Raw genomic sequence first — 25,755 nt, 5'->3', positions numbered from 1 at the left:
TATTTGAATGAATGGACAACCCCGAAAGATCTGATTTCCTCTTCCCTGGTGCACATTTGCCAACATTTATTCTGTTAGAATTAAATAATTGTGAACAGCAAGCCAATTTGTTCAGTCTCCTAAGAGTTCATTTTGTAGCTCTCTCAGCCAGTGGGAATCATGGATGGTCACCTGGTGCCTGGAATTGACGCCTTGTGGGAGTGCTCTGAGGTTTTCTGTGAAAGTGGAGGGCAGGTGACACTGACTCAGAATACTTTCTAAATCTGTCATCATTGGCTGTGTGGAAATTTGGGATCTTAGCCACAAGCACCTCAGGCTGAAGGAGGATGAAATGATTTTCCTCTGGGGGGAATCCTGGGTAGGGTTCGTGGTTTTTTTTTAATTGCAGTTGACACACATGCAGTTGACACGTCTGGTCTCGTCCCAGACAACCCCATAATTAGACATTAGTATAACTTACGAAGCGATCACCCTGATAAATCCAGTACCCATCTGACACCGTACACAGTTTTTACAATGTTATTGATGTGTTCCCTACGCTGTACTTTGCATGCCCACAACTATTCTGTAACTACCACTTGGTACTCCTAAATCCCTTTGTGTTTTTCACCCTGCCCCCAACCACTCTCCCATCTGGCAACCGTCAAAATGTTCTCTGTACTATGAGTCTGTTTCTGTTCTGCTTGTTCATTTATTTATTTTTTTTTTTTAGATTCCATATATAAGTGAAATCATCTGGCAATTGTCTTTCCCTCTTTGACTTATTTCACTTAGCAGAATACCCCGTAGGTCCACCCATGTTGTTGCAGATGGCAAGATTTCGTTCTTTTTTTTAATGGCTGAATCATATTCCATTGTATATGTGCACCACCTCTTCTTTACCCGTCTACTGGTGGGCAATTAGGTTGCTTCCATATCTTGGCTATTATAAATACTGCTGCAACAAACATATGGATAGATAGCGTTCTAATGTTCTATAACTGACTGCTTCCCCACTTACCCGTTATCTGGTTTCCAAGGATCAGACTTGCCCCAATTAGCTGGACTACTTCGCTAGCCCCTGCTATCTTGTTCTGTCAGATAGCTGGTAGGGAGAAGGGTTGGGGAAGAGCCGCACTTACTAGTTCCCTAAGTTCTCTCCTTGAATCAAGCTGCCAGGGCTTCTCAACCTCAGCAGAAGGGGTGTTTTGAGCTGTGTAGCTCTTTGTCATAGAGGCCATCCAGTGCTTCGTAGGACACTTAGCAGCCTCCCTGGCCTCTGTACACTGGATGCTGGTAGTGAAACAACCAGGTGTGACAATCGTAAAGGTCCCCTACATTGCCACATGTCTCCAGGCTGGGGAGGAGGTCAAAACTGCCTTTGGTTGAGAACCACTGAGTTGGACCATTGGAAGGCCATCTACTCATGCCACTAAATGTCAGACCCGCCAGCCATCACATTGATGGAACTGGACTTTTATGTTATGTTATATGATTGCGATTTACCAAAATTGCAACAGGAGAAAAACGGACATATAATATTGCCTTCTCATTTTGGGGGGTAAAATAAATATTGAGAATATTAATTTTCTTTCAATAATCAGTTTTTCAAACTTTTAAAGAAATGCAATATTTATTTCATGGTAAATGTTTTCTCTTGGTGAATTATACACTTAATGAGGTCTTCTATCCAATATCCTGCCTTCCTGCACAACTGAGCCCCAAACCATATTGGGGTTTGCCATATTCTTTAGCTCATTTGTCTCATTGCAGGCTTCTTTCTAGGCCTGCTTTATTTAAATATGTAAACTGAGTATCCTTGCATCTTTCCTTAGAGGGGTATGGGCTAGAAATGCATCTCAATATTGTAAGATATAATTAAGCAATATTCACTGAGCCATCATTAAATATTATTAGTCTTTAATACTCATTTTAATGTGCCCATTTTGGGTTCTATAAGATGAATTTTATATCAAAGACTTTGTCTTTTGCTTTGCCTTCATTCCAGCTACTGGCATTGGAAACAACTCAACTTGCCCCAGCTAGAAAGAGCCACTAGCGTTACTGTGCCCTTCCCCCCACGCAGACCTGCCCCCTTCCTCATTTGCATTTCATCTTTTCTCCTAGGAGTGAAGCGGCTGAGGTAGTTGAGGACCGTGACCTGGAGGGTGTGTGTGGGGGGTTGGGAAGAGAGAGGGCGCTGTAATGAGAACAGAGGTCCGGATAAAAGAATTGCTTTCAAACATATGACACCTAAGAAGGGAATTAAATGTAACATTTGTGGCTCCAGGAGCCCAGAGAGGGGAAGGGAAAGGAACAAAGAACTTCCTGCGGAGCGGATGTGGAGCTCCGGAGGGGCTGTCTTAGCAGGTAGCCGGCCCAGGCAGCTCGCATTGTGATGGCCTGCATGACCTCACCGCCTTAATTTTTCCAAGTAAAAGGAGTAATACTTGTTCAATACGGAATATTTGGAGCATGTAGGAAAGGAGGAAAAACTGACTAAAGTCACCTGCAATTTCATTAACCAGAGCTAATTTCCATGAACAAGGTCGATCCAGTGTGATTGTGTCCAGTGAATTTTTTCTAAAATCGAAACCATATTTATTAAAACGTAGCTACTTAACATGCTTGACAATATATTCAAACCCAGCCTTTATTAAGGGGAAGGGGTTAAGCAGTGCACGTTGATGGCTGCGGAACAGCCTCAGAGATGTGGATTGATGCATGGGGAGCGCAGTCAATAATGGCGACCCAGTGCTGCGTGCAGGCGGCGGAGCGCTCAGGGCGGTGCGGGGGCGCTGGGAGTGCATGGGCTTCCGGCGCTGAGACTGGCATGCGATGGTATTGAGTGTAAACGGTCACTGAAAGATAAGACGTAATTAAATGAAATTTTAAAAATGCCAATTATTATTATTGCTCCTCGGCCTTTTGGCTAAGATCAAGTGTAGTATCTGTTCTTATCTGTTTAAAAACACAGATTATTAAGAATTATTAAATCAATATATACACATACACATCTACAATGAACTACATGCAGCAATAAAAAAAAGAATGAAATCTTGCCATTTGCAACAACATGGAAGACCTAAAGGGTATTATGCTCAGTGGAATAAGTCAGACAAGGAATGACAAATACAGTAAGGTTCCACGTATGCGTGGAATCTAAACACAAAACATGCAAACAGGTAAAACCAAACAGACTCATAGAGACAGAGACCAAAGGGACGGTTACCAGAAGCAGGGGCGGAGGGGATGGGTGAACAGGGACGTATGGCTAATCACATGTAACAATAATGTGACACGTTTACAAGGTGGCCGATGATTTGGTGGAGTTGGTGGGGCAATCACGCTGTGAAGTATAACAATGTCAAACCACTATGCTGTACCCCTGAAACTAGTATAACCAATAGAAGATAGCGTACAAACTATAATTAAACTAAAAAGAAATTAAAAACAAAACAAAAACACACCATTTATTAAAACTTGTTAAGGATACAACATTATGTGTTTTAATTGGGGATTTCTTCTACGATTTCATGCTTTCAATGCTCTTTCCAGTCCCATGACTGGGGAGTATTTTCCTAGATTTTCTTGTAGTTTGAAAAGGATTTTATTGTTACATTTACCCCTTTAGCCCATCTAGAATAAATGTTTAAAATAAAGTGTGAGATGAAGATCTAATCTTAATATTTTCCATCACAGTTAGTTGTCTAAATTCTTTGGAGTCAGCAGTTTCTTGCCTCTCCCGGCTTACAATGTCACAGCGAACTGTTCTCATGTGTGTACAGACGGCTGGGCTGAAGGGTCAGAGTCATGCTCCTGTAAGATTACAGTGTGACAGTGTCTGCAACAGTCGAAGAAGTCACTAGACACGGCAGTGCAGGCAGAGCAGGATGGAGATGCAAGTGAGGACATGGGCCATTTGACCTTTACTTGAACAACAATTGCCATGCACAAATAATACATACAAATCTCCATCAAGACATACACTTCATGGGGCTTGAAAAATATACATATATTAAAAAATTAATACATATCACCCCTGGCCCTAGGATTATTTTTCCTTTTCTTCTTCTATTCCATAAGTTCTAAAGCTTTCATAGGTACTGCATTTAATGATTATCTAAATGAACACACCAGCACAAACACCTATGATGTGTCTCCCTCTTCAGGGACAGCCAAGAAGGGAGAGGGAACCTCACAGGGCAGCCCGCCCCTGCAGGCAGAGGTGGGCGTCCCTAAACTGGCAGCCTCGATGCTGGAGGCCCTGGGCCCTTCGTTTTCCTCCTCTGTCGACAGCTGGGTGGTCCCGGAAAGGAGCCTCCCAGAGTGCAGGGCTGGAGTCTTTCCTAGAAATGAGATTTTTGAGTTTTCCTGGTTTTCTAGGTATCAAACTTTTTGACTCTCCTAACTTTCTCCCTCCCAGTGGCTCCCACAGGTAGCAAGGGAGGGGGGCTTCTAGGCCGACTGTGTGGGTGTCGGGTGACCTGGCTCTGGTGGCTCCTTGCTCTGGCCATCAGCCTCTCCATGGCTTCTCTCTCTCCAGGAGGTTCTTCAAGGACATGCCCCACAATGCACTTGACAAAAAGTCCAACTTCGAGCTCCTGGAGTAAGTCCTGAGACTGGCCCCGGCCTCTCCTCTTTTCTTGCTGCCCCACTTTTCCTGCTCCATTCATCCCCAGCCCAGAGACAGGCAGGACCACACTCCTTGCACCCCATCCTTGAACTCTCTCACCTCTGCCCGACTGGCTAGAAGTCCTGGGTTGGGGGAGAGGGGGTGTCAAATGATGCTTTTCTTTTTCTTCTTTCAGGAAGGAAGTAGGGCTTGATCTGTTTTTCCCAAAGCAGATGCAGGAGAACTTAAAGGTCAGTGGGCAAGGGGCCCAGAAAGACCCCTTTGTGCTGGTCCCCAGGACTAGAGCTAAAGGTATTGGGCTGAGGAATACCAGGGACACATCCAGGATATCTGTGTCATCTTGGGCCACCTGGACACAGGACAGTAAAATGCATCCAGTGGGCCCTTTCCACAGTGGGGGGGTCAGGAAAACTGGCTCCAATTCCACATTGGAGGCCAAGGAGCTGTGCCCCTGAGCACTGGCCTCCCCTGCCTCCCTTGCAGGGCTGTGGTGAGCCTCGCTTGAGACAACAGGCGTGTGGTCTCGGTAAGAGGCCCCAGTGCCCTCGTGGCCGAGGCCTGGGGACTGCCCTACAACAGCAGGCAGGCTCTAGGTGAGACACTGAGGGAAGGAACCAGAGCTGGGAGGGACCTGCTCACCCTGCCAGTTTCCCCACAGCCCAAGCAGTTCCGGAAGATGATCCAGCAGACGTTCCAGCAGTATGCCTCGCTCAGGGAGGAGGAGTGCGTCATGAAGTTCTTCAACACCCTCGCCGGCTTTGCCAGCATCGACCAGGAGACCTATCGCTGTGAACTCATTGTAATTCTCTCCTCCACCTGAATTCTGGGCCTCTTGGGAGAGGGACTCACAAGGCCATCAAGGGGTGGAGTTCGGGAAGGGGCTTTGCTTGCTTGTACTGACCTGCCCTAAAATGCATCAAATGTTAATCTACTTGCCTCAGGAAAGGAACTGAAATTTTGGCTCCAACTCTGGGAGGTGGGCAGGGTTTGGGAAGGGGACCATCTCTGTGGCAGGAGTTTAGAGTGGAAGGAGCTGAAGGGCCCAGGAGACAGTAGCCTGTGTCTAGTGTAGTGTTTTTTTTTTGTTGTTGTTGTTGTTTTTAGTTTCTGAAATAGGAGGAGGGCAGGGCTTGGGTAAACATTCCTTCCTTTTATTCCAGCAAGGATGGAACATCACTGTGGACCTGGTCATCGGCCCTAAAGGCATCCGCCAGCTTACAAGTCAGGATGCAAAGGTAGAGAGACACTGGGGGCAGGACCCATCCCACCCTTGGCTGAGCTGCCTTCCCTCTCTGCGGCCTCCTGCCCTGGCCTGCCCCATCCATTCTTCCTGTCCATGGGCATGAGCAGCTGTAGTAAGAGTGTTTGGCATAACAGCATAGGGCTGATGGTTCTTTGTTACCTTGTGACTACCCCCTTCGCAGAGGCTGGCCGGGCAGGGAGGGCTTGAGGGTGTGGAGCAGAGGGAAGGACACTATTTTGGCTCTTCTGGCTCAGATAGGAGAGTTGCTCTTTCAGTGGCCAGATGGGGCCATCCCTCCCCTGGGAGTCAGAAGACCTGGGTCCAGTCCTAACTCCCACCGATGTGGCATATGACCTTGGGCAAGTCCTAGCTTTCTCCAGATTCATGTTCTCATCTGCAAAGCCAGGGACTTGGACTGGATGATCCTTCCCGCCTCGATAGTCTTTGAGCCTCTCTTCACCCTGCTGACAGACTCCCAAATCCCACTTCTTCCTTGTGCCCCCCCACCCCCCCCTTACTGATCAGTTCCCATGGCCCGATCCCAGGAGGGGGGGTGGTCTGATGGCCCCGCCCTTCCGCCCCCACAGCCCACCTGCCTGGCGGAGTTCAAGCAGATCAGGTCCATCAGGTGCCTCATGCTGGAGGAGGGCCAGGCAGCGCTGCAGCTGGGCATCGAGGGCGCCCCCCAGGTGAGCGCCTCTGGGAACCTGGAAGCTCCAAAACCAGGGGGCACAACTGCAACATGGGTGTTCTTACACAGGTGGTCAGAAGCCGGGGATTCTCCCGCTTCTGAGATCGGGTTGAAAAAACAACCGGACATAGTTCTCAAAGGAGCAGGATGATGATACAATACGGAAGATAGCTCAGGATCCACGCTGTTGTCAAAAGCGTCAAAAAAAAGTTGGGGAGTTTTCTGGGCCAGGGGTGAGGGTGGGAGTGGGGAGTAAAGGTGACCAGAAATCTGGTGTGAATCAGAGGCCTTACTTTGCACAAGTGAACAGTGACTCAGAATTAAGACCTCAAAGACCCAGGGTTTTGCGTGGGTGTGAGAATAAGAGAGACCTCAGACTGAAAACAGATTTCTATCTCTCCTTTCATTCATGTATCCCCTGCCCCCTCGTTCCCTCTTCCCTTTTCTGTTTCTGCTCTTGCGTATTTTGTAGCTACCTTTGGGAGACGGAAATAAACCAGACCTGGAACTGGCCTTCTAAGTTTAAGGCAGTCAGTAGGGAGGGATGACAAGAGCGCCCACTGGTGGTTATTGGGGAAATGCAAGCCAAGCCGCAGGAGAGGCGCGGATGGATTTTGGCTGGGGGTGGATGGCAGGAATATGCAATTTCTTCTCTTTCCCGTCGAAAAGACTGTGGCCAAAGCTCTGGGATCTCATGCTTGGCTGTTCTCTTCTCTGTAGTCCTTGTCCATCAAAACCTCCTCTCTGGCAGAGGCCGAGAACATGGCTGACCTCATAGACGGTTACTGCCGGCTGCAGGGGGAGCATAAAGCCTCCCTCATCATTCATCCCAAGAAAGGTGCGTTTCCACTTACAGGCAAACTGGCCCCGGGGGCATCTGGTGGCACAGCTGAGCCAAGCCATCTCCCCTACCCCTACCCCACCCCTGGGAGAAAGCAGGGGAAGCTAAGCCATTGACTAACGTGTGAAAGAAGTGGCTTTGATGGTGTGTGGAGGTGCTCACCTGGTCTCGCGGGATGTTTGTTCCCTGTGGTCCCACCTGAGTCCCAAGCTGCAGACCCTGGCCCTACTGATCAGTGGTGGCCTGGAGGCCAACTTCTGGAGGAAAGGTCGTGGTAGCCCCAGGAAGACCAAAGTTGTTGCTAGAACCTGGCCGGTTTCTCTTGTGTGGGTGCCTCTGCTCTGGGATGGGATCGGGAAGCAGGGGCCTGGGCTGCAGGAAGCCCAATAATTTCTTCTATGAAGAGGGTCCAATTCAGGACCAAGGCTGCCAGCTTCTACTCAGGCTTTCAGAGGGCCCAGAACGGCGGGGAGGGTCTCCCATCTGCTGGCTCATAGCAGCAGTGAGGTCAGCGGACCAGCAGGACCCAGGTCCCTGGCTCCATCTCCCTCCCTTCCTTCCTTCCCTCTTCCCAGATGGTGAGAAGCGGAACAGCCTGCCCCAGATCCCTGCGCTGTGAGTACAGCCAGACGGCAGCGAATGGGCCCTGCCCTCGGCCTGTCTCCCTGGGAGAAGGCAGAACAAACGGAGCCTCCAGCCCCATGGTTTCCTGTCCCCAGGGGAGAATGCTGGAACCTCAGCATGTCACGAGTGGCAATTTTTTGTCAGTAAATTTCTCCCAGTAAATTTTTACAGGGATAGTTTGTATTCTAATGCCACCTGGCATCTAATCCTAGGGAATGTCCCTTTCCTCCTGCCCCCAGGTTAGAATAACCTGGCTATGCTCCAAGGTTATTACCATCAGGACAGGCTGTGGACACAGTATAGCTGGTCCTCCAGGCGGATGGTGGGACAGGGTGGGCCAAGGCTGCCCTGGGGCAGGAAGCGTTGCCAGGCTCTGAGCTCACTCGGCTCCTGCCCTCTCATCTCCTCCTACAGAAACCTGGAGGCTCAGCGGCCCTGCCTCTCAGAAAGCTGCAGCATCGGTAAGCTGCCTGCCCGCTGTCCACCGCCTGCACCCAGAGCCTCTCTTCCGCTTGCTCCTGTGGCGTTGTCAAGAATCCCCTCAGAATTACACCAGCACGAACTTCCCTAGGACGTCTCAGTGATGGTGTACAATGTCCATCAGTCACGATAGCAAACATGTTTTGAATAGTTAGTACGTGGCACCTCGTCTGTCTCAGCTCAGGCCCCCATAACAAAACATTGCAGACTGACTGGGTGGCTCACGCAAAAGACGTTTATTTCTCACAGTTCTGGAGGCTGGGAGTGTAAGAGCCATAGCCGGCACGGTCAGGTCCTGGTGAGCACGCTCTTCCTTGTTTGCAGACAGCTGCCTCGTCTGTGCCCTTAGGTGGGGGACAGATGGAGAGCTCTGGGCTCTTCCTCTTCTTGTAAGGGCCCTCTTCCTGTCATGGGAACACCACCTCATGACCTCACGTAGCCCTACCCACCCCAAAGGCCCCGCCCCCGAGTACCATCACACTGGGGCCCAGGGCTTCAACTTGTGAATTTGGCAAGGGGCCGTCACAAATGTTCAATCCACAATAGCATTAAACACCCTGGAGATGTTATTTTACTTGACCTTTAGGACGTTCCCCAGAGACGTTCACTTTACAGAAAAGGAAGCCGAGGTTAAGGAAGACTAACCAACTTGCCCTAAACAAGGCAGCCGGGCAGTAGCAGCAGGGACTCCAGCCAGGTACCCTGGGCTCTGTGGCCACTTAAACCCATGCCCAGCCCTGGTTGTCACTTGACTCCTCCTCTCTCCCCTCGCAGTGTGGTCAGCCTTGGTTCCCCTGGCCTGATATGGGAGCCACGCCCCTGGGTCCTGGGGGTGCCATTGGTTTCAGAAGCATCACGCCCATGGGATGCTCTTTCCTGTCATTACAGAGTCAGACATCTATGCCGAGATTCCCGACGAGACACTTCGAAGGTCAGGAGGTAGGTCCTTGACTCCACTGTCTAGGCCACAGCCATGGCCCTGTGCGGGGACACACATGACACCGCAGGGGGACTTTCTTTCTGTCTCTGTCCTCTTCCACGTGTGATTCAGACAGGGACAGCCTGAGCAAGGCACCTTCGATTTGGGGCTCCTCAGAGTGTGGCCATGGGGCCAGCTTTCAGAGGGAATGGGGCAATGGCTCTTCCCTGCGTCTGAGACAACAGAACATTCTAGCACCCCTTTCCAGCCTCGCCCCTGGTTCTTGGCTGCGGTGTTGCAAGGGGTCTGGGTACATCTGAGCAGAAGGGGAGCAGAGCCTGGCATTACAGCCTGTGGACACTCAGATTCCCAGGTGTTAGTGGTTTCTGAACCCTGGGACCCCACTCTGTCCCTGTGTGCAGGCCCACAGTATGGCATTGCCCGGGAAGATGTGGTTCTGAATCGAATTCTTGGGGAAGGCTTTTTTGGAGAGGTCCACGAAGGTGTCTACACGAATCACGTGAGTTCCATCTCTTCCCCAACGTCCTGCTTCCACCTTGTGTAGGGGGAGGGACGAGCGAGGACCTTCCAGGGCTGGAGGCAGCAGTGGTGCTGTGGGGGTCTGCATGCACATGGCGACTGCGGTGTTTATGCAATACCCAGGGCGTGCTGGAAATGAGAGTCATTTCCAGGGAGAGTGACGCCAGGGATCAAAACGAAGGCAGCTCCAGGAGAGGGGCGACTGACCCTCGGTGGGGGAATGCGAGCGGGGAGGCGCGATACCACGCAGTTCTGAGGAAGGGCAGGGCGGATCTGAGCCGGAGTTAGTGCTGAGGCTGCCAAGGGGGTGGGACGTCGTTGGTGGTTGTGCTTCCACCAGGCCTGGGGGACAGGCAGAGCTGAAGGAAAGGGGCAGGAGAAATGTGAAAACTAGCGATAAAGAGAGGAAGACACCCGCAGGCCGGGTCTGATGGTGCCCTCCCACCTGCTCCATAGACGCCCGCTAACCTGGGGCAGGGCCCTTGGCCCTTCCATCTTTATTTCCTCATCTGCCCAGCCAGAGATGGAAGGTACTGAGTCTCCAAACTCATGCCAGTCCTTATGCACCCTGATCAGGAAGAAAGAGTAGGGAGGAGAGGAAAGGCAGCGAAGAGAGGAGAAGGGACGAGACGAGGAGGAAAGGGCAAGAATGCGCTGTGCAGAGACCCAGAGGCCAGATGTTACCGGGCCCCCCTTGGCTGGCTGTGAAGCCTGCGGGGAGATGGCGGTGACACCTGGAAGGGAGGCTTTCTTCTGGGCACTGGGCTGGACCGAGGGGCCCTGAACTCACTCTCATTGCAGAAAGGAGAGAAAATCAATGTAGCTGTGAAGACTTGCAAGAAAGACTGCACTCTGGACAACAAAGAGAAGTTCATGAGTGAGGCAGGTAGGTGTCCCCTGAGGAGGGACACAGCGCCCGAGAACTGGGGAAGACCCCCGAGGCAACACAGACCTCCCACACGAGAGAGGGGCCCAGAATTCGGGAAGGGGGTGGTGTGAGCAGTGCTGGGACCCACATGGGAGGAGGGGTGTCCTTCCCCGTTTTTCCCGGTTAGGACAGCAAAGCACGTTTCTCACAGTGGACCTTAGAACCGCTTTGACCCGTCCCTCTTGCCCCCAATTTCAGTGATCATGAAGAACCTGGACCACCCGCACATTGTGAAGCTGATAGGCATCATCGAAGAGGAGCCCACCTGGATCATAATGGAACTGTATTCCTACGGGGAGGTGAGCAGGAGGTGGCAGTAGGGGGGCCCTGTGGTGGTGGCTGTGCCATAGCCGAGCGGGTGGCATGCCTTTAGAAGGAGGGGCCCTTAACTCCCAGCCTCCTGCCTTCTGTGGTCAACCAAAACAACCCAGAGACCATTTGTAGATGAAATCCCTGGGACCTCTTGCAGCCTGGGTTGGCCCTCCCCTCCACCGCCCCCGCCCGCACACTTTGCCTTGGCTCCCTGGCTCGGGCCAAGGCCGCGCCCGGGTCTTAATGACACCTTCCCCCTTCCGGCAGCTGGGCCACTACCTGGAGCGAAACAAGAACTCCCTGAAGGTGCTCACTCTCGTCCTGTACTCGCTGCAGATTTGTAAGGCCATGGCCTACCTGGAGAGCATCAACTGTGTCCACAGGTGCGGCTGGGGTGGGAGGCGGGCCCCTCGATCTGATCCTGCAGAGCTCAGGGTAAAGCAGGGCCTCGGTGTCACACAGACCATGTCAAAGCCCCAGCTCTAATGTGACAACTTGAGCACCTTCTATGAACCTGTTTCCTCATCTGATAAGTGGAAATAAAAATACGTACCTCACAGGGCTGCTATTAAGGACAAGTCTAAAGTCCTAGGTATCTGATGGCAATGAGGTACATCCTAGTCCGCTTCCCTGTGGGTTCCAGGAAATTGCTTCCCACTTGCTCTCCTTCCTGTAGCCCATTTGGTGACACGGAACCCAGGCAGGAGGGATTGGGCTAGGGCAGGGCTGGGCAGATCCTGGGGTCTGGGCCTTTCCAGCCAGAGTGGCTGGCACTGCCTGGAACCCCTGGGCTATCAAGTCCAATCCTCCTCATCTGTGCCACCAGCCCCTCCTCCTGGCTTTGCTCCCTCCCTAAAAGGAGGTCCCCACCACAGGGGACATGATGCCCTAGAGGAAGCAGAAGGGTGCTCTCAGAGCACCAAGGCATACGGGTGACTTCAGTCCCACACCAAAGATATCAGCTGTGTGGCCTTGTGAGTGATGCTATGCAAAACAGTGTTGGGGGATATAAACATTCACTTGTTCAGTCATTCATCACTCACTCATTCATTCATTCATTCATTCACTCATTCAACAATACTGTGGAACTCTCACCCTGTGCCTCCAGGTGCTGTCCTGGGCTCTGGGTTAAAGTCATAATCAAAACAGAAAAATCCCTTTCTCATGGAGTTTACCTTCTAGCATGAGGCTAAAATGAGACAGAGAGAGTCATGGGGTAAAGATGGGGGGATAACAGACTTGTTTCCTCTGTTTGTATGACACCTTTTCAATACTAAAGACAAATGGCTGGGAGGGAGCCTGCCTGTGAGAAGCAAGCTGACCGGCCAGTTTGGGGTCAGAAGTGCTGCAGGAACACGGGGTAAACCGCACCAGCGAGCGCCGCCCTGTGAGGGTGAGGCTGCCTCCTTTCCTGCCAGCACCCTGTTGGGCCAGCTGCTCCTCCGCCGGGGGTGTGGGGTCTCCCTATCAGCACGAGCTGCTGCTGCTCTCAGCGTGCGCAGTCCTCTGCATGCATGAAGACAGAACAGCTGTGACCGGTCAAATGGTCGGGGTCCTTGCCTGAAGAATCAGCAGGTGACAGCACCCCTGGCACAGGACAATCCAGGCAGCTGGACCGGAGAGTGTAGGGAGCAAGTCCTGGGAGCCCGAAACGGGCTTTGCGGTGGAGGCACAGGAGAAACGATGATGGGAGTGAAGGCTCAGCAGTGAGGCGAAAGGGGGTGACACAGGGCCTGGTGTGTGGCGGGGGTGGGGGGCCACCCAGGCTCCTGCCTGGGCTGGGCTTCAGTAAGATGACTCCGGGGTCAGGGAAGGGCTGACCCATGGGAGCTGCCTGACTCCGATCTGAGGCCAGGTCCCGGCCAGCACTCCCCTTTGTCTCTCTGTGCATCCGTCTGTGTGTCTGAAGCATTCTAAAGTACTGTGCCCTTGTCTTTATCTCCTTTTTCCAGGGACATCGCTGTCCGAAACATCCTGGTGGCCTCCCCTGAGTGTGTGAAGCTGGGGGACTTCGGCCTGTCCCGCTACATCGAGGAAGAGGACTATTACAAAGGTGAGGGGCACTCTGGCCTCCGCTTCGCCCCCCCAACGCGTTGCTGAAGCCAAAGCCCCAGGAGAAAGGCTATGGTCAGCGCGGTCTGGGGCCTGGGCCTCCAGAGAACAGGCTGTATTTTTTTATAATTCTGGATCTTTCTTCCCTAAATACTGCCTGTAAACCTCCATGCCACTCAAAGCCTCTGTGACACGTCTGCCCATCAAATGGATGTCACCTGAGTCCATTAACTTCCGCCGCTTCACCACAGCCAGTGACGTCTGGATGTTTGGTGAGCTGAGTTCGGAAGGGTTTCGATTCCCGCGCCGTGGCCAGGCTAAGGGGAGGTGCAGGAGCGGGGCTCTGTTTCGCTGCGGCCACTGGGAAGTGGCACAAGTGAGAGGCCAGTGGTGGTGGGTGACAGGGGCTCCGGGCCAGCCTGGGCCATGTGGGTTAATCTTCCTGGAAATGGCTCTTCAGGCGAGCGTGTGCGCCACCAGCCAGCCCCGGAAACTAGTGTGGGGACACCAGGGAGGGGTCCTCAAAGGCAAATGGAGGTTTTTTCCTGAGAAGGAGGTACAGGGAGAGGTGAGGACCAGCCCAGGTGACAGACAGCCCCTTGCAGAGCACATGGCCTCGTAGATTACCCCTCTTGGGTCTCCACAGCCCACCAGTGAAATCTCACCACTATTGTTCCCAGTTTCCAGATACAGAAGCTGAGGCTCAGGCAGGTCAGGGGCTTCCCCCCATCACATAGGCAGCAAGTGTTGGCTTCAAACCCAGCCTTTCTGATGGAGGCCGCACTCCTTCCTAAGGGGAGGTACCGATGGTCCCAACGACATGCCCACCCCACCCGACCCCACAGAACCGTCATAGCTGCATGTGGAGGGAACATAGAGAGGGGGGCCTTTGTTCACTTACAGATGCAGTGACTGGTCCCTCAGTGACCTGAATAGGACCCTGGGATGCCCAAGGGGGAGGCAAGGGGACCCGGGTGCTCCTCCTGCAGGGACCGAGAGCCGATGACTATGGCTGCGCCTGGAGGAGGTGCCCTGACCCCTCCGGGCGAGTCTGGCCCCAGCTCGGGTCCTGAGCAGGCTCCTCCCCCTCGCAGCTGTGTGCATGTGGGAGATCTTGAGCTTCGGCAAGCAGCCCTTCTTTTGGCTGGAGAACAAGGATGTCATCGGGGTGCTCGAGAAGGGCGACCGGCTGCCCAAGCCCGACCTCTGTCCACCTGTCCTCTACACCCTCATGACCCGATGCTGGGACTACGATCCCAGTGAGCGGCCCCGCTTCACCGAGCTTGCGTGCAGCCTCAGGTAAGCATGGGGCAAGGGTGGGGGCTGCGGGCACAGAGCCCCGAGGGAGCCAGGCCTCTCTGCTGTAGCACTTGTGGGTTTCCAATGTACTTTCCTAAACAAGACACCCAGTGTCCTTGTCTCCACCCCGGGGGTCAGAGAATCAGGTTTAGAGCTGGTGACTCACCCCAAACAGTATCCAGATGGGGCTGGGACTGGCCCCGGGACCACCCCTCTGACCTATACAGAGCTCCATGTCCAAGTGGAATTAGCCAATCCCCCAGCAGAAGCATGGACCCCTTGTTTGTACCCCCCAGATTACAGGGAAGAGGGTCAGTGTTGATGGTGAAGACAGTGACCAAGGGGTCACCTCTCCCCTCTGAATGGAGTGGCCTGGGGTCTGATCCTTATCAGGTGCCGGGCGCCGTCATCCCCGGAGGTGCCCAGGGAAGGGTGCTATTGGAGTATATTTCAGAGGGGCCCCTGTTTCCTTGGTGGCCACATCAGCTCCTCCTTGGGTGATCTGACTTCTTTTGGTGCCGTTGAAGGCCAACTTCTCCCGTAAAGGGCCGGATGGTAAATACTTTGGGCTTTGTAGGCCACGAGGTCTCTGCTGAAATCACTCAGCTCTGCCTCCGTGGCGTAAAGCAGCCGAAGACAGCAGGCGATGCGTGGGTGTAGCTGGTTTCAATAAGACTGCATTTGTGGACACCGTAATGCGAATTTCACGTCGTCTTCACGTGTCCTGAAACCCTTGGCCTGTGGGTGGTGTTTGCTGGCCCGGCTTTAGGGCATTTGGTGCTTAGTTCACATTAAATAGCGTGACTTCAAACCCTGTAGCCACCATGATGACATATTTTGGGGGCAAGAAAATAGCCCCTGGAAACGCGGTGCAGTGAGCAAGACCCCCAGCTTCAAGGGCCACTCTGCTCCTCTCTCCCCTCATTGACACCCCTGATTAATTCCGACTCATCTCTTGGTCCCCTAGAAAGGATATATGGGAAACCGAAGGATTCCAAGAGAAGAGTATTTGAAAGATGTAACCCAAGAGCGCAAAAGCTCTGGGGTGATGAGGTGGTGGTGGGGTCTTACTTTATCCTGGGGCTTGAGGACCGAGGGGAGCAGTGGCCGCGTGCCCCTCCCTGGGCTGAGACACCTGGCTGGCCCCTGGCACAGGCAGGGTGAGGAGCTGGCCTCTTTTGCTGTGATCGGAAGGGCATCCACAGGCCCCAGTGACCTGGGCTGCCTCCCCCAAGCCACAGCCTGGCAGTCCTCCATTAGAGCTAAAAAAGGATGTGGTGAGTGTTTCCCAGTCTTTGGGGGTAAGAAGGGCCCTTTTAATATCAGAGTTTGAGAATTCCTCCACGTAAAGTCCGTTGCACTTTTAGAATCTGTTGACTGGTGCAATGTAGTAAGCTCTATGGTGAATTCTTTATTTCACCCAATATAATGCATATCAATCTGACATATATCAGCTATGGTATATCGAGTAGCACGGTTATTGAAAGTGACTAAAGAAGACAGTTGGGTGCTATAAAGTTTATTTAACTCTCTGTGAAGCATGCAACCTCCATTCCTGAAGGGTCAGAGGATTGCGAAATGGAGAAGAAAATAGAGGCTTTGATGTGATAAGGGATAAGGAAAAAGGGAGAGAAAAGTAGGAAATGAATTAGGAACAAGGAAGGAAACATGGAGCCCAGAGTTGTCCTGGTGTTTGGGGACAGGCTGGCTGGATATATTGCATTTCTGGTCAAGCACAAAAGCCATCTTAAGTTTTGGCTTGCTCATGTGCACCCCTGAGCAACTCTATCTTGGGCCTAGAAATTTATTTTCTTTCTTTTTAATAAAGACTTTATTTATTTTTAGAGAGGGGGAAGGGAGGAGAAAGAGAAAGAGAGAAGCATCTGTGTGAGAGAGAGGCATTGATTGGTTATTTCTCATATGTGCCCTGACTCGGAACCGAACCTGCAGCCCAGGCATGTGTCCTGACTGGTTATCAAACCCATGCCCTTTCACTTTTGAGAATGATGCCACACCAGTCAGGGCTAGAAATTTATTTCAGTGATACATAATACTTGGTCTACAGACAATGCATGGTACACCTGTGAGCATATGGATTCACGGACCCCTGCAATTATTCCAGAATCCTTGGGGGTTTGCGATCCCCAGGTCGGAAACCACTGGATGGGGTGAGAAAGCGAGAAGCACGCACATGGCCAGCGTGGGAGTGACCCCCACACCAGGAGTGTGCCGATGGATGTTCAGTGAGAAATAGGAGATGCGGGAGCCAGGCCATGGTTCTGCCATTGGCTGGGGCGTCAGAAATCTACACAGGGGAATGGGGCCAACAGCTGGCACAGGAAGGCAAGAGGCTTGGGGAAGTGGGCCAGAGACTGTCTCTCCAAGGGTGTTTGCCCTCTATGGGTCTGTTTCTGGAATTCTCCCAGCCTTGGTGTGGAAGTGACCTTGGACCCATATCCCAGCCTGTCTCAGAGGGGTCTCCCGAGCACACTCTGCAGAGGAGATAAGATTGGGCCCCGGTGGTCATCCTCGGGCCTCTTCAGGCTGTGGTGGAGTGCAGAGAGGGGTCCTCAGGAGCATTTTTTACCTTGTTTCTCTCTCCCTATTCATCCTGACCCCTTGGCAGTGACATTTATCAGATGGAGAAGGACATCGCTATAGAGCAGGAGAGAAACGCTCGCTACCGACCTCCCAAAATCTTGGAGCCCATAGCCTTCCAGGAACCCCCACCCAAGGTAAGCCAAGCCCCAGCCTCACCGGTTCCCTGAGTCACAGCAGGGCCAGGTCCCCATCTGGCCTACTGCAGGCCCGACTGCACAGCCCCATCCCCGTCACAGCACAGACAGGGTGTGCCCCTGCAGTTCCCCCAGCCCTTTCACGCTGTCCTCTGTCAGCACTGAGCTCAGTCCCTGCCCCCTTGGTGCCCTGGTCAGTGGAATCGGAGATAGCAAGAAAGCACCTGCCCGTGGGGCAGCTGGGGCAGGGGGTCACCTTCTCAAGGAGAGGAAACACTCCCCTTGAGAAGCCTGAGAACTAACTTTCTGGTGTTTTCTAAGGACAAATTAGATCCCCATGAGGGCATGTGAGTGAGGAGTGTGTCTGGGCCCCTTGGGTCCAGCTTCATGTCCACACCCTCCATGACATCTCTGGGCTCAGGAGCCAGTGCCCCGTGGCCCTGTAGTTGGGAGGTGCGTTGTGAGTGACAGCGCCTGTGTTAGTCAGCTCTGGCTGCCATAACTAAATGTCATAGACCAGCTGGCTTAAACAGCAGGCATTTATGGAGGCTGGGAAGTCCAAGATCAAGGTTCTGGCAGATCCGGTGTCTGGTGAGGACTCTGCCCGTCTTGCAGATGGCTGCCTTCTCGCTGTGTCCTCACAGGGCTGAGAGAGCGGGAGCTCTGGATTCTCAGTGCTATAAGGATGCAAATCCCAACATAGGGGCCTACCCTCACGTCTTGATCCAACCCTTACCTCCCAACGCTTCCTTCAAAGGCTGTCACAGTGTGGGGATGGGGTGGCAAGGCTTCACATACAGCTTTGGTGGGGACACAGCCATTCATCCATAACAAAGCCCTGTCTGGTGCAGGAACTTTTCTCAGCATCCACCTGGCCCCGGTGCCTCCCCATTCCCTGAATCAGGCCCAGCTCAGTTTTTGCTCCCCCGTGAAGCGGCCATAAGTGCCAGAGCCCCTGTGACCTCCTACCTGAGCACCTGCTGCTTGGTAGGTGCTCCCCCATCCAAAGAAGCTACATACCCAGAGCCCAGTGACCCCTCACCTAGCGATGGCCAGCAGCAGGATGAAGAGCCTGGCCTCCGTGTACCCACCCATCACTCAGCATGTAATGGGTGCTCAGGAAGTGAATACAACGGAAACCGTGCCCCTCACCTTCTTCATTCTGAGCAAGCCTGACCTGCCTCAGACCTGATTCCCCTTTAGTGCTCGCACAGGGACAGACAGCAGGCTGACTTCTCTCTGTGCTCCCTCTTCAGCCCAGTCGGCCCAAGTACAGGCCCCCCCCACAAACCAACCTTCTGGCTCCCAAGCTGCAATTCCAGGTAAGCATACCCAGGGGCTGGGGTAGTGCAGGGCCATTTCTCATCTTGTTCCTTCCTGAAATTCCATTCTCATGCCTTGAGGAGCAGCAACCCACTGCTCAGGTAACGGAGGGGCCCTACTTTGGTACCCAGAAAAGAATCTGAACTCAGAGTCCCCAGAGGTCAAAAGGAACCAAATGCGGTCCCACCAGGCTGTCCTCCGTGAAGGTGCGCTTTATACACCCAGCCCGTCTGTCCCTGGCGTCTGCTGCTGCGTGTGCCTGCCTACAGCTGCCTGTCCGTGCCCACAGCCTCCCTGATCAGAGCCTTCTGAGGACTCCAAGGAAGCTGGGGACAGTTGATGTTCCCCAGAACACGGAGTTGCTTCGTGGGGTCCCCCACAGAGGTGGCCAGTGAAGAGAGAGAAGCGTTTCCTCTGAGCTCTGTCCCACCTTCGTCGTCACCAACTGTGGGGCCTTCCCGCCTGAGCCCAGGCCTCTGTCCCGTGTCTGTCTCTTGAATCTTGGTCTGAGGGAGCCCCAGCCCCCTCTTTTGTTCTCTTACATCCCTCGGCTCAGAGTCCCTGTCCAGGGCCCAGCGCCTAGCCAAGCCCAGCCAAGAACTAACATAAATCCTCTTCATTTGAAGAAAAAAAAAAACTGGATGCTGAAGATAGAAGCAATGCGGATAAAAACAAACATGCCTTTTGTGATGGTGAACACAGCGATCAGACACACACATGCATCTGTGTGTTAATTATATTTGACTATGAACTAGAACTCTCTTCTGAAGAGTCCTGAGGGAGGGGACGTGCACCCCGTCGGTCAGTCGCATGTGTGGGGCCGTCGTTTGCAGGGCACAGAGGGCCGCTGGCCCCGGTGGCAGTGCCCAGTCCTAGCCAGGAGCTGTCTGTGTGTGCTGCTCCGCCATGTTTTCCCAACAGGGCCAGCGGAATGCTGATATTACGTTCTTTATTGGCTCCTCGAGACCAAGTCCTGTTTCTCCCGTGGTGCTCACGTATTGTTTCTTTGTGCTAAGTTTGTAGCAGCTAATTGTCTACCTTCTCGCCTTGTCCCCGTGCGTGGTGCTTTGTTGCTTCTCCTGAATAGGTCCCTGAGGGTCTGTGTGCCAGCTCGCCTACGCTCACCAGCCCTATGGAGTACCCATCTCCCGTAAACTCGCTGCACACCCCGCCTCTCCACCGGCACAATGTCTTCAAGCGCCACAGCATGCGGGTAAGAGGACTCTGCATGCTGGGTCCCAGCCCGGACTGAGGAGGCTGATGGAGGGGAGGTACCTGGGACACCGGGAACCCCACAACCTCAGGTTCAGGAGGTGTCCTCCCATGCTTCCACGTGCCAGTCAGGCCACCCAGGGGCTCGGTGACTCTCCCCTTTACAAATACATCAGAGGCTGGGGGCCAAGCCAGGCTTTGCTCCCAAGGACACCTGCTGGACCCGGACCTGCCCGGTCCACACTCTGATGCAGTGGCGAGTAGGCAAAATCTCCCCCTTTCCTGAGCTCCAGGTGCAGTGAGGAGTCTTGTGGGGAGAGGCAACTAAGCCTGTTGGTGCGGGAGAACAAAAGGCCCTGGAAGTTCTGTTCTGCTCTGCCTTTTCCGCCTGGTTGCTTTGGGTGTTCAGTCTCTCTCTAGTCAGAGGAAGGCTTTCTTGTGGCTTCCGTTCCTGCTGCTTTTGTAAAAGTTGCTGCTGGTTGGGAAGGAGCTAGGGGCCTATACCCTCTCCAGTCACCTCTTTGTCGTAACTGCCAATATGGGGCCCTGAGCACCTCATGGATTAGCATCTGGGTGTCATGGCTTATAAAATAAATAAATAAACAGCCCTGGCCAGGTGGCTCGGTTGGTTGGAGCATTGTCCTGTAACCAAAAGGTTGCAGGTTCGATCCCTGGTCACAGCACAAACCAAGGTTGTGGGTTTGATCCCCAGTCAGGCACATGTGGGAGGCAACCAATTGATGTTTCTCTCTTGCTTTGATGTTTCTCCCCCTCCCTCTCCCTCCCTTTGTCTTCAGAATCAACTACTGAGTCTTTGAGTGCTGATTAAAAAATAATGAAATAAATAAAAGCACCTTTGATTGCCCACTTGTCACTTCTCAGCACCCATTTCTCCTTCAGTACAGATAGCCCCTATGATTGCCATGCATATTTAATATATTTTACTAAACCGAGCCTTGCTATGCAACAAAACAGGCTAAAGCCCTTATTGTTTTAGCTCTAACTCCATATACATGCACAATATTTCATGTCCAGTGTACATGCCTCTAAAATTTTTTGAAAAAACTACATGACTATTCCAGTAGATTTAGAAAATATGGGAAAGCACATTGGGTAATATATTCTGTGCCCTTGTTCTTAATTTAGTAAAATTTTAAAATGAGTAATATAACTCAGAATTCTAGGCATTGAGATCTATTGTGGAATAAAGTCCCTATTTATCATTTAAACAATTTATATCTTAGCATATGCTTAATAATAACAAAGCTGCATTTTGAAGCCTGCACTATAATTTAAGGCAGCGTTCAGTTCCTCCACCCTCCTGCCCTTGACTCTTTATTCGCAATTAATTGAGTTTTAGTGAGTTTCGCTTTACAATGTGACCTTTTAGAAGGAAGCTGTTTTACATGTGTGGGGGGCAGCATTGCCTTTGTCTAATTCCTGCTTCCCGTGAGGACTTTGTTCAATTCCATAGAGACAGGCTGTGCTGCAGGGAAAAAAAGACCTTTTGTGTCAGGGGTTTGGAAGTACTTTCTTCCGAAAGGAAAGTCTGCTGAAAAGAACATAATGAACATTTCTTAAAATAAACCAAAAAAGGTTAAAAATATAAACTCCATTTTATGGTGTACATCAGAAACGTGGATAAAGCCTTTTCCAGGTAGGATTTAGAAAAGGTCCAGGCTCCCTGCAAAGCATTGAGCACAGATCGGGGGCGTTTTTCCCATAAAAACACCCTTGTTACTGACTGACGGTATTGCCTGGCTCATCCGGGCATCTGTGGGATGCCACATCAGAGTCATGAGGCAGCACACTCACAACCGAGGTTTAGGATAAAGGAGATTCAGTACCTTTTGCAGGAATGCTTTGCTGGGAGCTGTCCTGGGTGCTGACGGGAGACCTGTGCGATCCTGCCTTCAGTGTGCTTCCAGTTGGCCTGGAGAGACAGGCAAGGTGCACACCTACCTTTAATGCAAGGCAAAACAGCTGTGAGTGGTACACACATTTCAGCAAAATATGGCAAAAGTGCAGTGAGGAGAACAACTCTTTCCAGCTTTCTTTTCGTCAGCTGGGCTGGGGAGGACTGGTGAGATTTGGACAGGAAGGGACTGGGATGAGGGCGATGAAAGGGGCAAAGGCAACAGTAGGAGCCACGACTGAGTGATGGGAAACCATAGGAGCTGTTTGGCTGGAGTGAGGAAGAATGCATGTGAGGATAGACACAAGGATGGAGGGGAGGGGCAGGGAGCCAAATTCTGGAACAGGCACAGCTTGTGGAGTCACTGACAGCACCACAAAGGCCTGACCCCTTTTAAGAGTGACCAAACCTGTGAGTGTGTATTGCCTGATAAGAACATCTGAGGTACTTTTCAGACAAGTAAGCCCAAAAGAGATTTAATTTTTAAAAAAAAAATCTCACTTTCTCTTTGGATTTGGTTATGAAATTAGAAGATGTAGAAACAAATCTGTGAACGCATCTTAAAATACTTTGTGAGATGCCAGTCAGGCCTGGGGCGTACTAGACATTTGAATGATAGGAACCTTTTTTTAGCACTTACAAATTACGTCGTGTTTACTTGACTCCGGTAACTCCTCCTACCAGTATTAACCTCTAGTCTTCCACAGTCCACACATTTTTCTTATGCCTGGAGATTCCTGACTCTATATTTGAAGTGTTTGACTCTTGGCTCCCGTTGGTCACTATCTGTCGGTAGGCTGGGGCAGCCACACCATTGTGTTTGCAGGTGCTGACATGTAAGTGCAGCTGTTTATAACCTTAAAATTCCCTCATGTTGGACCATTGTCCTCTGTGAAATAAATCTTATTTCTTTTTATGACCTACAATTACAAAGTACTCTTTATGTTCTGAAATCTATTTTCTTAAAATAAGGTCTAACTCAGTAACTCTCAACTGAGGCTGATTTTGCCCCGTTTGGTGATTTTGCCTCATTTGGTGATTTTGCCTGGGGGCACGTCATTACAGCTGGGGAGGTGCTGAGGCACCTGGAGGGCAGAGTTGCAGCTAAGCCTCCTGCAAGGTCAGGGCATCTTCCGCCAGCAGAGAATGATCTGGCCCCAGGTGTCCATGGTGCGACACCTGGTCTGGCTATTGCTCACATAGCCCCGTGAAAACAGGGACATCACACTTTACACCATCGCTGCCCTCCCCACACCCATCCTTGTGCCTGCCCACAGCAGTGGCTTAATGTATAGTTGTTGAGTAGAATAATGAACAAAGAATATTTCACCAAGAAATCTAACAAGTGGGAAGGAGTATTGTTAGAAACTGAGAGCAGTAATTGAAACTGAATGAGCACTAGGAAAAAACCTCACTATTTAACTGTCTTGTTATATTCAAGTGTGTTTAGAGAGTTTAGTGGGGAAATAGCTGCAGGGGATTGGCAGAGACTATGGCTTGCCAAAGTGGGTAGAGGATGATTTTTGGCATTTTAGACAAGTGACTTGTATGTAAACTGGCCACTTCAAAGGAAACAATTGGAGGTGCCTGCTGGCCTGGATGCTGTAGGGAGGTCTTGCCCTGGCAAAGGCCATCCTTGGCTTTATGCAATCCAAACAAGTGCCAGTAACACTCCAGGAGTGTTAGCATAAGTCCAGCAGTCCAGGTGCAAAGGTGGGCAGCAGAAAAGAAAGCAAAATGGTTTGAAGGGACTGAGCAGATAACTATACAAATTAACCCTTGAGAAGCTCGAGGGGAAAGCAAGTAGTAAGAAAACACGCAACACCTTCTTTTGGGAAACAGCTGGTAAATCCATGAGCGTGTCCAAAGTCCCCCAAACGAGTTAAAACAAGGGTTGGATTCATAAAACTGGGAGCAGAAGCATGTATTGCATGTCTGTACATCTGTGTTTCTTTAAATTTTGTTCTTCCCTTTATCTCTTAGCTCATGCATTTCTTTTGGTTAAACAACCCAAGCTACCATCTTGATAAAGAGTTTGTTTAAATAAAAAGGCGCGATCCATGGGTGCCCACTGTTGCTCCTTCTCTCAGGCCCCACCCCACTGCAGGCTGCAGGCAGCAGGATGGCTCTTCGAAGCTTCCAGACCTGCTGGGTGCAGTGGTGCTGGGCTGGAGGGCAGTGTCCAAGGCTTTTCTAGGGGGTTGGCTTTGCGCTTCTAAATTGATTAAGTGACAGCAACCATGACAGATAACCAGCAGAGAAAATAACATTAGGGCAGTGATTCAGAAATTAAATCGTCTAACAGATCATGTAATCATTTGAATACAATGCATATTAAACAATGGGCTCTGGGTTTGGCATTCCACTGCAACACAGGCATGTGCGTGGGGCTGACAGACCCAATGATAACTGTCTGCGTGTGTGACTGTGGATTTAAGAACGGCATCAGGAGGCCAAGTCTTGTGGCCACCACGAGGCTCTTCAGAGGACTGTCCCTCCTCTGAGTCTGGGGACTAGGCTCACTGTGTCCTCCCCTCTCTCCCCGCTGTCCTCCCAGGAGGAGGACTTCATCCGACCCAGCAGCCGAGAAGAGGCCCAGCAGCTCTGGGAGGCTGAGAGGGCCAAGATGCGGCAGATCCTGGACAAGCAGCAGAAGCAGATGGTGGAAGATTACCAGTGGCTGAGGCAGGAGGAGAAGTCCCTGGTGAGCAGCCGCTGAGCTGTGGGCAGGACGGGACCCTGCTCGTCAGCCCTCTGAGGACACTCTGATAAATGTGCTTGCGTGGGAGAGACGTCCACGCCATCACATCATGTTGGTGTGTCCTCCTCTGTGCCCCCAGCTCACCACAGGGAATGTTCTCTGTGCGTTCTTGGGGTTCCTCGTCCGGAATTCTAAGTCTTTTGCTTTGGTTTTCTCCTCTGCAGGACCCCACGGTTCACATGAATGACAAGTCCCCATTGGTAAGTCTCTGGGAGAGGCCTCTGCCGTAGAGTGAAGGCTGGCACGTCCTCACAGACAGCAGGAACCCAGCTCCGGGCCCCGGGCCTGCCTGTCTCTTCCCTTCTGCCCCCCACCTTGGCAACGTGTCTCCTTTCTCTCCTCTGACCTCCACGAGGCCCTGTTCCTGAGCTCTCATTTGATCTCCACCCACGGCACTGCCTTCTTCTGCCACAGCCCTCTCTGCCTGTCAGCAAAGAGGGATGTGCCTCCAACTTGCTTTTTGTCAGGAACCCCCCAGAGTCCATGCCCCCATGTCTGTGATCTCTAACCCTGTAAACTCCGTGTTGAGGGGGCGGACAACAGGTCAGGGGGCATGTGGGTTGTCCCCAGAGCCACATCAGTGATGTGTTTTTTTTTTCTTCCTTCCAGACCCCAGAGAAGGAGGCCGGCTACAGTAAGTGTGCACACCCCTCCTCTTGGTGGGAGTTTGCACTTGACCTCTTGCGTTGAGCCACTGTCCTTGCTCCCTGCCTGTTGTAGAGAGCTGTAGAGTGAATTTGCAGTTCTGAGAAACGTCTGCCCTGTTTTCACTCCGAGTGTGCAGAAGGGCTCCATCTCAGTTGGTGTCTGCCCTTCCACCCCATCTGCCGCCCCACACTCTCCCAGTCCGGTGCCTTTTCTCCTCTCTCTCTCTGTCCCGGGGTCCTTATTCCTCTTCCCAGTTTATCTCCTCCTCGCATTTATTTGGAGGAGGGGGTGCCTCTCCCTTCCTAGCCCCCACTCATTCTTTTGGAGGCTCCTCATGGAGGCAAATAGGGTGGCTCCCCAGCCGCTCCCCACTGATGCTCATCTTCCCTGGGCCTGGGGGACGGAAGGGAGAAAGGGGGCGGCCGAGCCCTCAGGGTCTCTCCAAGGGCTCTGCTGAGGTGGCGGGAGGAGCCAGTGGTACACTGGGTGCATCTCCATCCTCCTGGAGGGGTGGGGCTGATGATGGTGAGGATGACTGTGGCGGTTGTGACGATGACACAGTCATGGAGAACTTGACACAAGTCAAACACAGGCCCATGTCACAGCAACTCTGTGAG

At 52.0% G+C, this 25,755-nt stretch overlaps 1 protein-coding gene and 1 pseudogene across 7 annotated transcripts in view; both read left to right on the top strand.

Moving 5' to 3' along the window:
• PTK2B (protein tyrosine kinase 2 beta) overlaps positions 1 to 25,755 on the top strand; it is a 118,804-nt gene that overhangs the window by 88,446 nt on the left and 4,603 nt on the right. For 6 of the 7 annotated variants that reach the window (XM_037042243.1, XM_037042246.1, XM_037042245.1 and 3 more), the window contains 22 exons: positions 4,526 to 4,588; positions 4,791 to 4,845; positions 5,274 to 5,414; positions 5,776 to 5,850; positions 6,446 to 6,547; positions 7,270 to 7,387; positions 7,966 to 8,005; positions 8,429 to 8,475; positions 9,383 to 9,433; positions 9,836 to 9,933; positions 10,755 to 10,839; positions 11,080 to 11,180; positions 11,461 to 11,576; positions 13,146 to 13,246; positions 13,428 to 13,517; positions 14,340 to 14,544; positions 17,171 to 17,279; positions 18,536 to 18,601; positions 19,690 to 19,815; positions 24,287 to 24,433; positions 24,655 to 24,690; positions 25,100 to 25,124. In XM_037042243.1, coding sequence (XP_036898138.1) covers positions 4,526 to 4,588; positions 4,791 to 4,845; positions 5,274 to 5,414; positions 5,776 to 5,850; positions 6,446 to 6,547; positions 7,270 to 7,387; positions 7,966 to 8,005; positions 8,429 to 8,475; positions 9,383 to 9,433; positions 9,836 to 9,933; positions 10,755 to 10,839; positions 11,080 to 11,180; positions 11,461 to 11,576; positions 13,146 to 13,246; positions 13,428 to 13,517; positions 14,340 to 14,544; positions 17,171 to 17,279; positions 18,536 to 18,601; positions 19,690 to 19,815; positions 24,287 to 24,433; positions 24,655 to 24,690; positions 25,100 to 25,124 — 1,997 coding nt within the window. The remainder of the gene's footprint in view (positions 1 to 4,525; positions 4,589 to 4,790; positions 4,846 to 5,273; positions 5,415 to 5,775; positions 5,851 to 6,445; positions 6,548 to 7,269; positions 7,388 to 7,965; positions 8,006 to 8,428; positions 8,476 to 9,382; positions 9,434 to 9,835; positions 9,934 to 10,754; positions 10,840 to 11,079; positions 11,181 to 11,460; positions 11,577 to 13,145; positions 13,247 to 13,427; positions 13,518 to 14,339; positions 14,545 to 17,170; positions 17,280 to 18,535; positions 18,602 to 19,689; positions 19,816 to 24,286; positions 24,434 to 24,654; positions 24,691 to 25,099; positions 25,125 to 25,755) is intronic. The other variant, XM_037042249.1, reaches the window with a different exon arrangement.
• LOC118984650 (uncharacterized) lies at positions 2,892 to 2,997 on the top strand (annotated as a pseudogene).

The sequence above is a fragment of the Sturnira hondurensis genome, unplaced genomic scaffold (assembly GCF_014824575.4).
Source record: "Sturnira hondurensis isolate 20B ecotype Veracruz unplaced genomic scaffold, ASM1482457v3 Scaffold0003693, whole genome shotgun sequence".
NCBI lineage: Eukaryota > Metazoa > Chordata > Mammalia > Chiroptera > Phyllostomidae > Sturnira > Sturnira hondurensis.
This window is presented reverse-complemented; position numbering and strand designations above follow the sequence as displayed.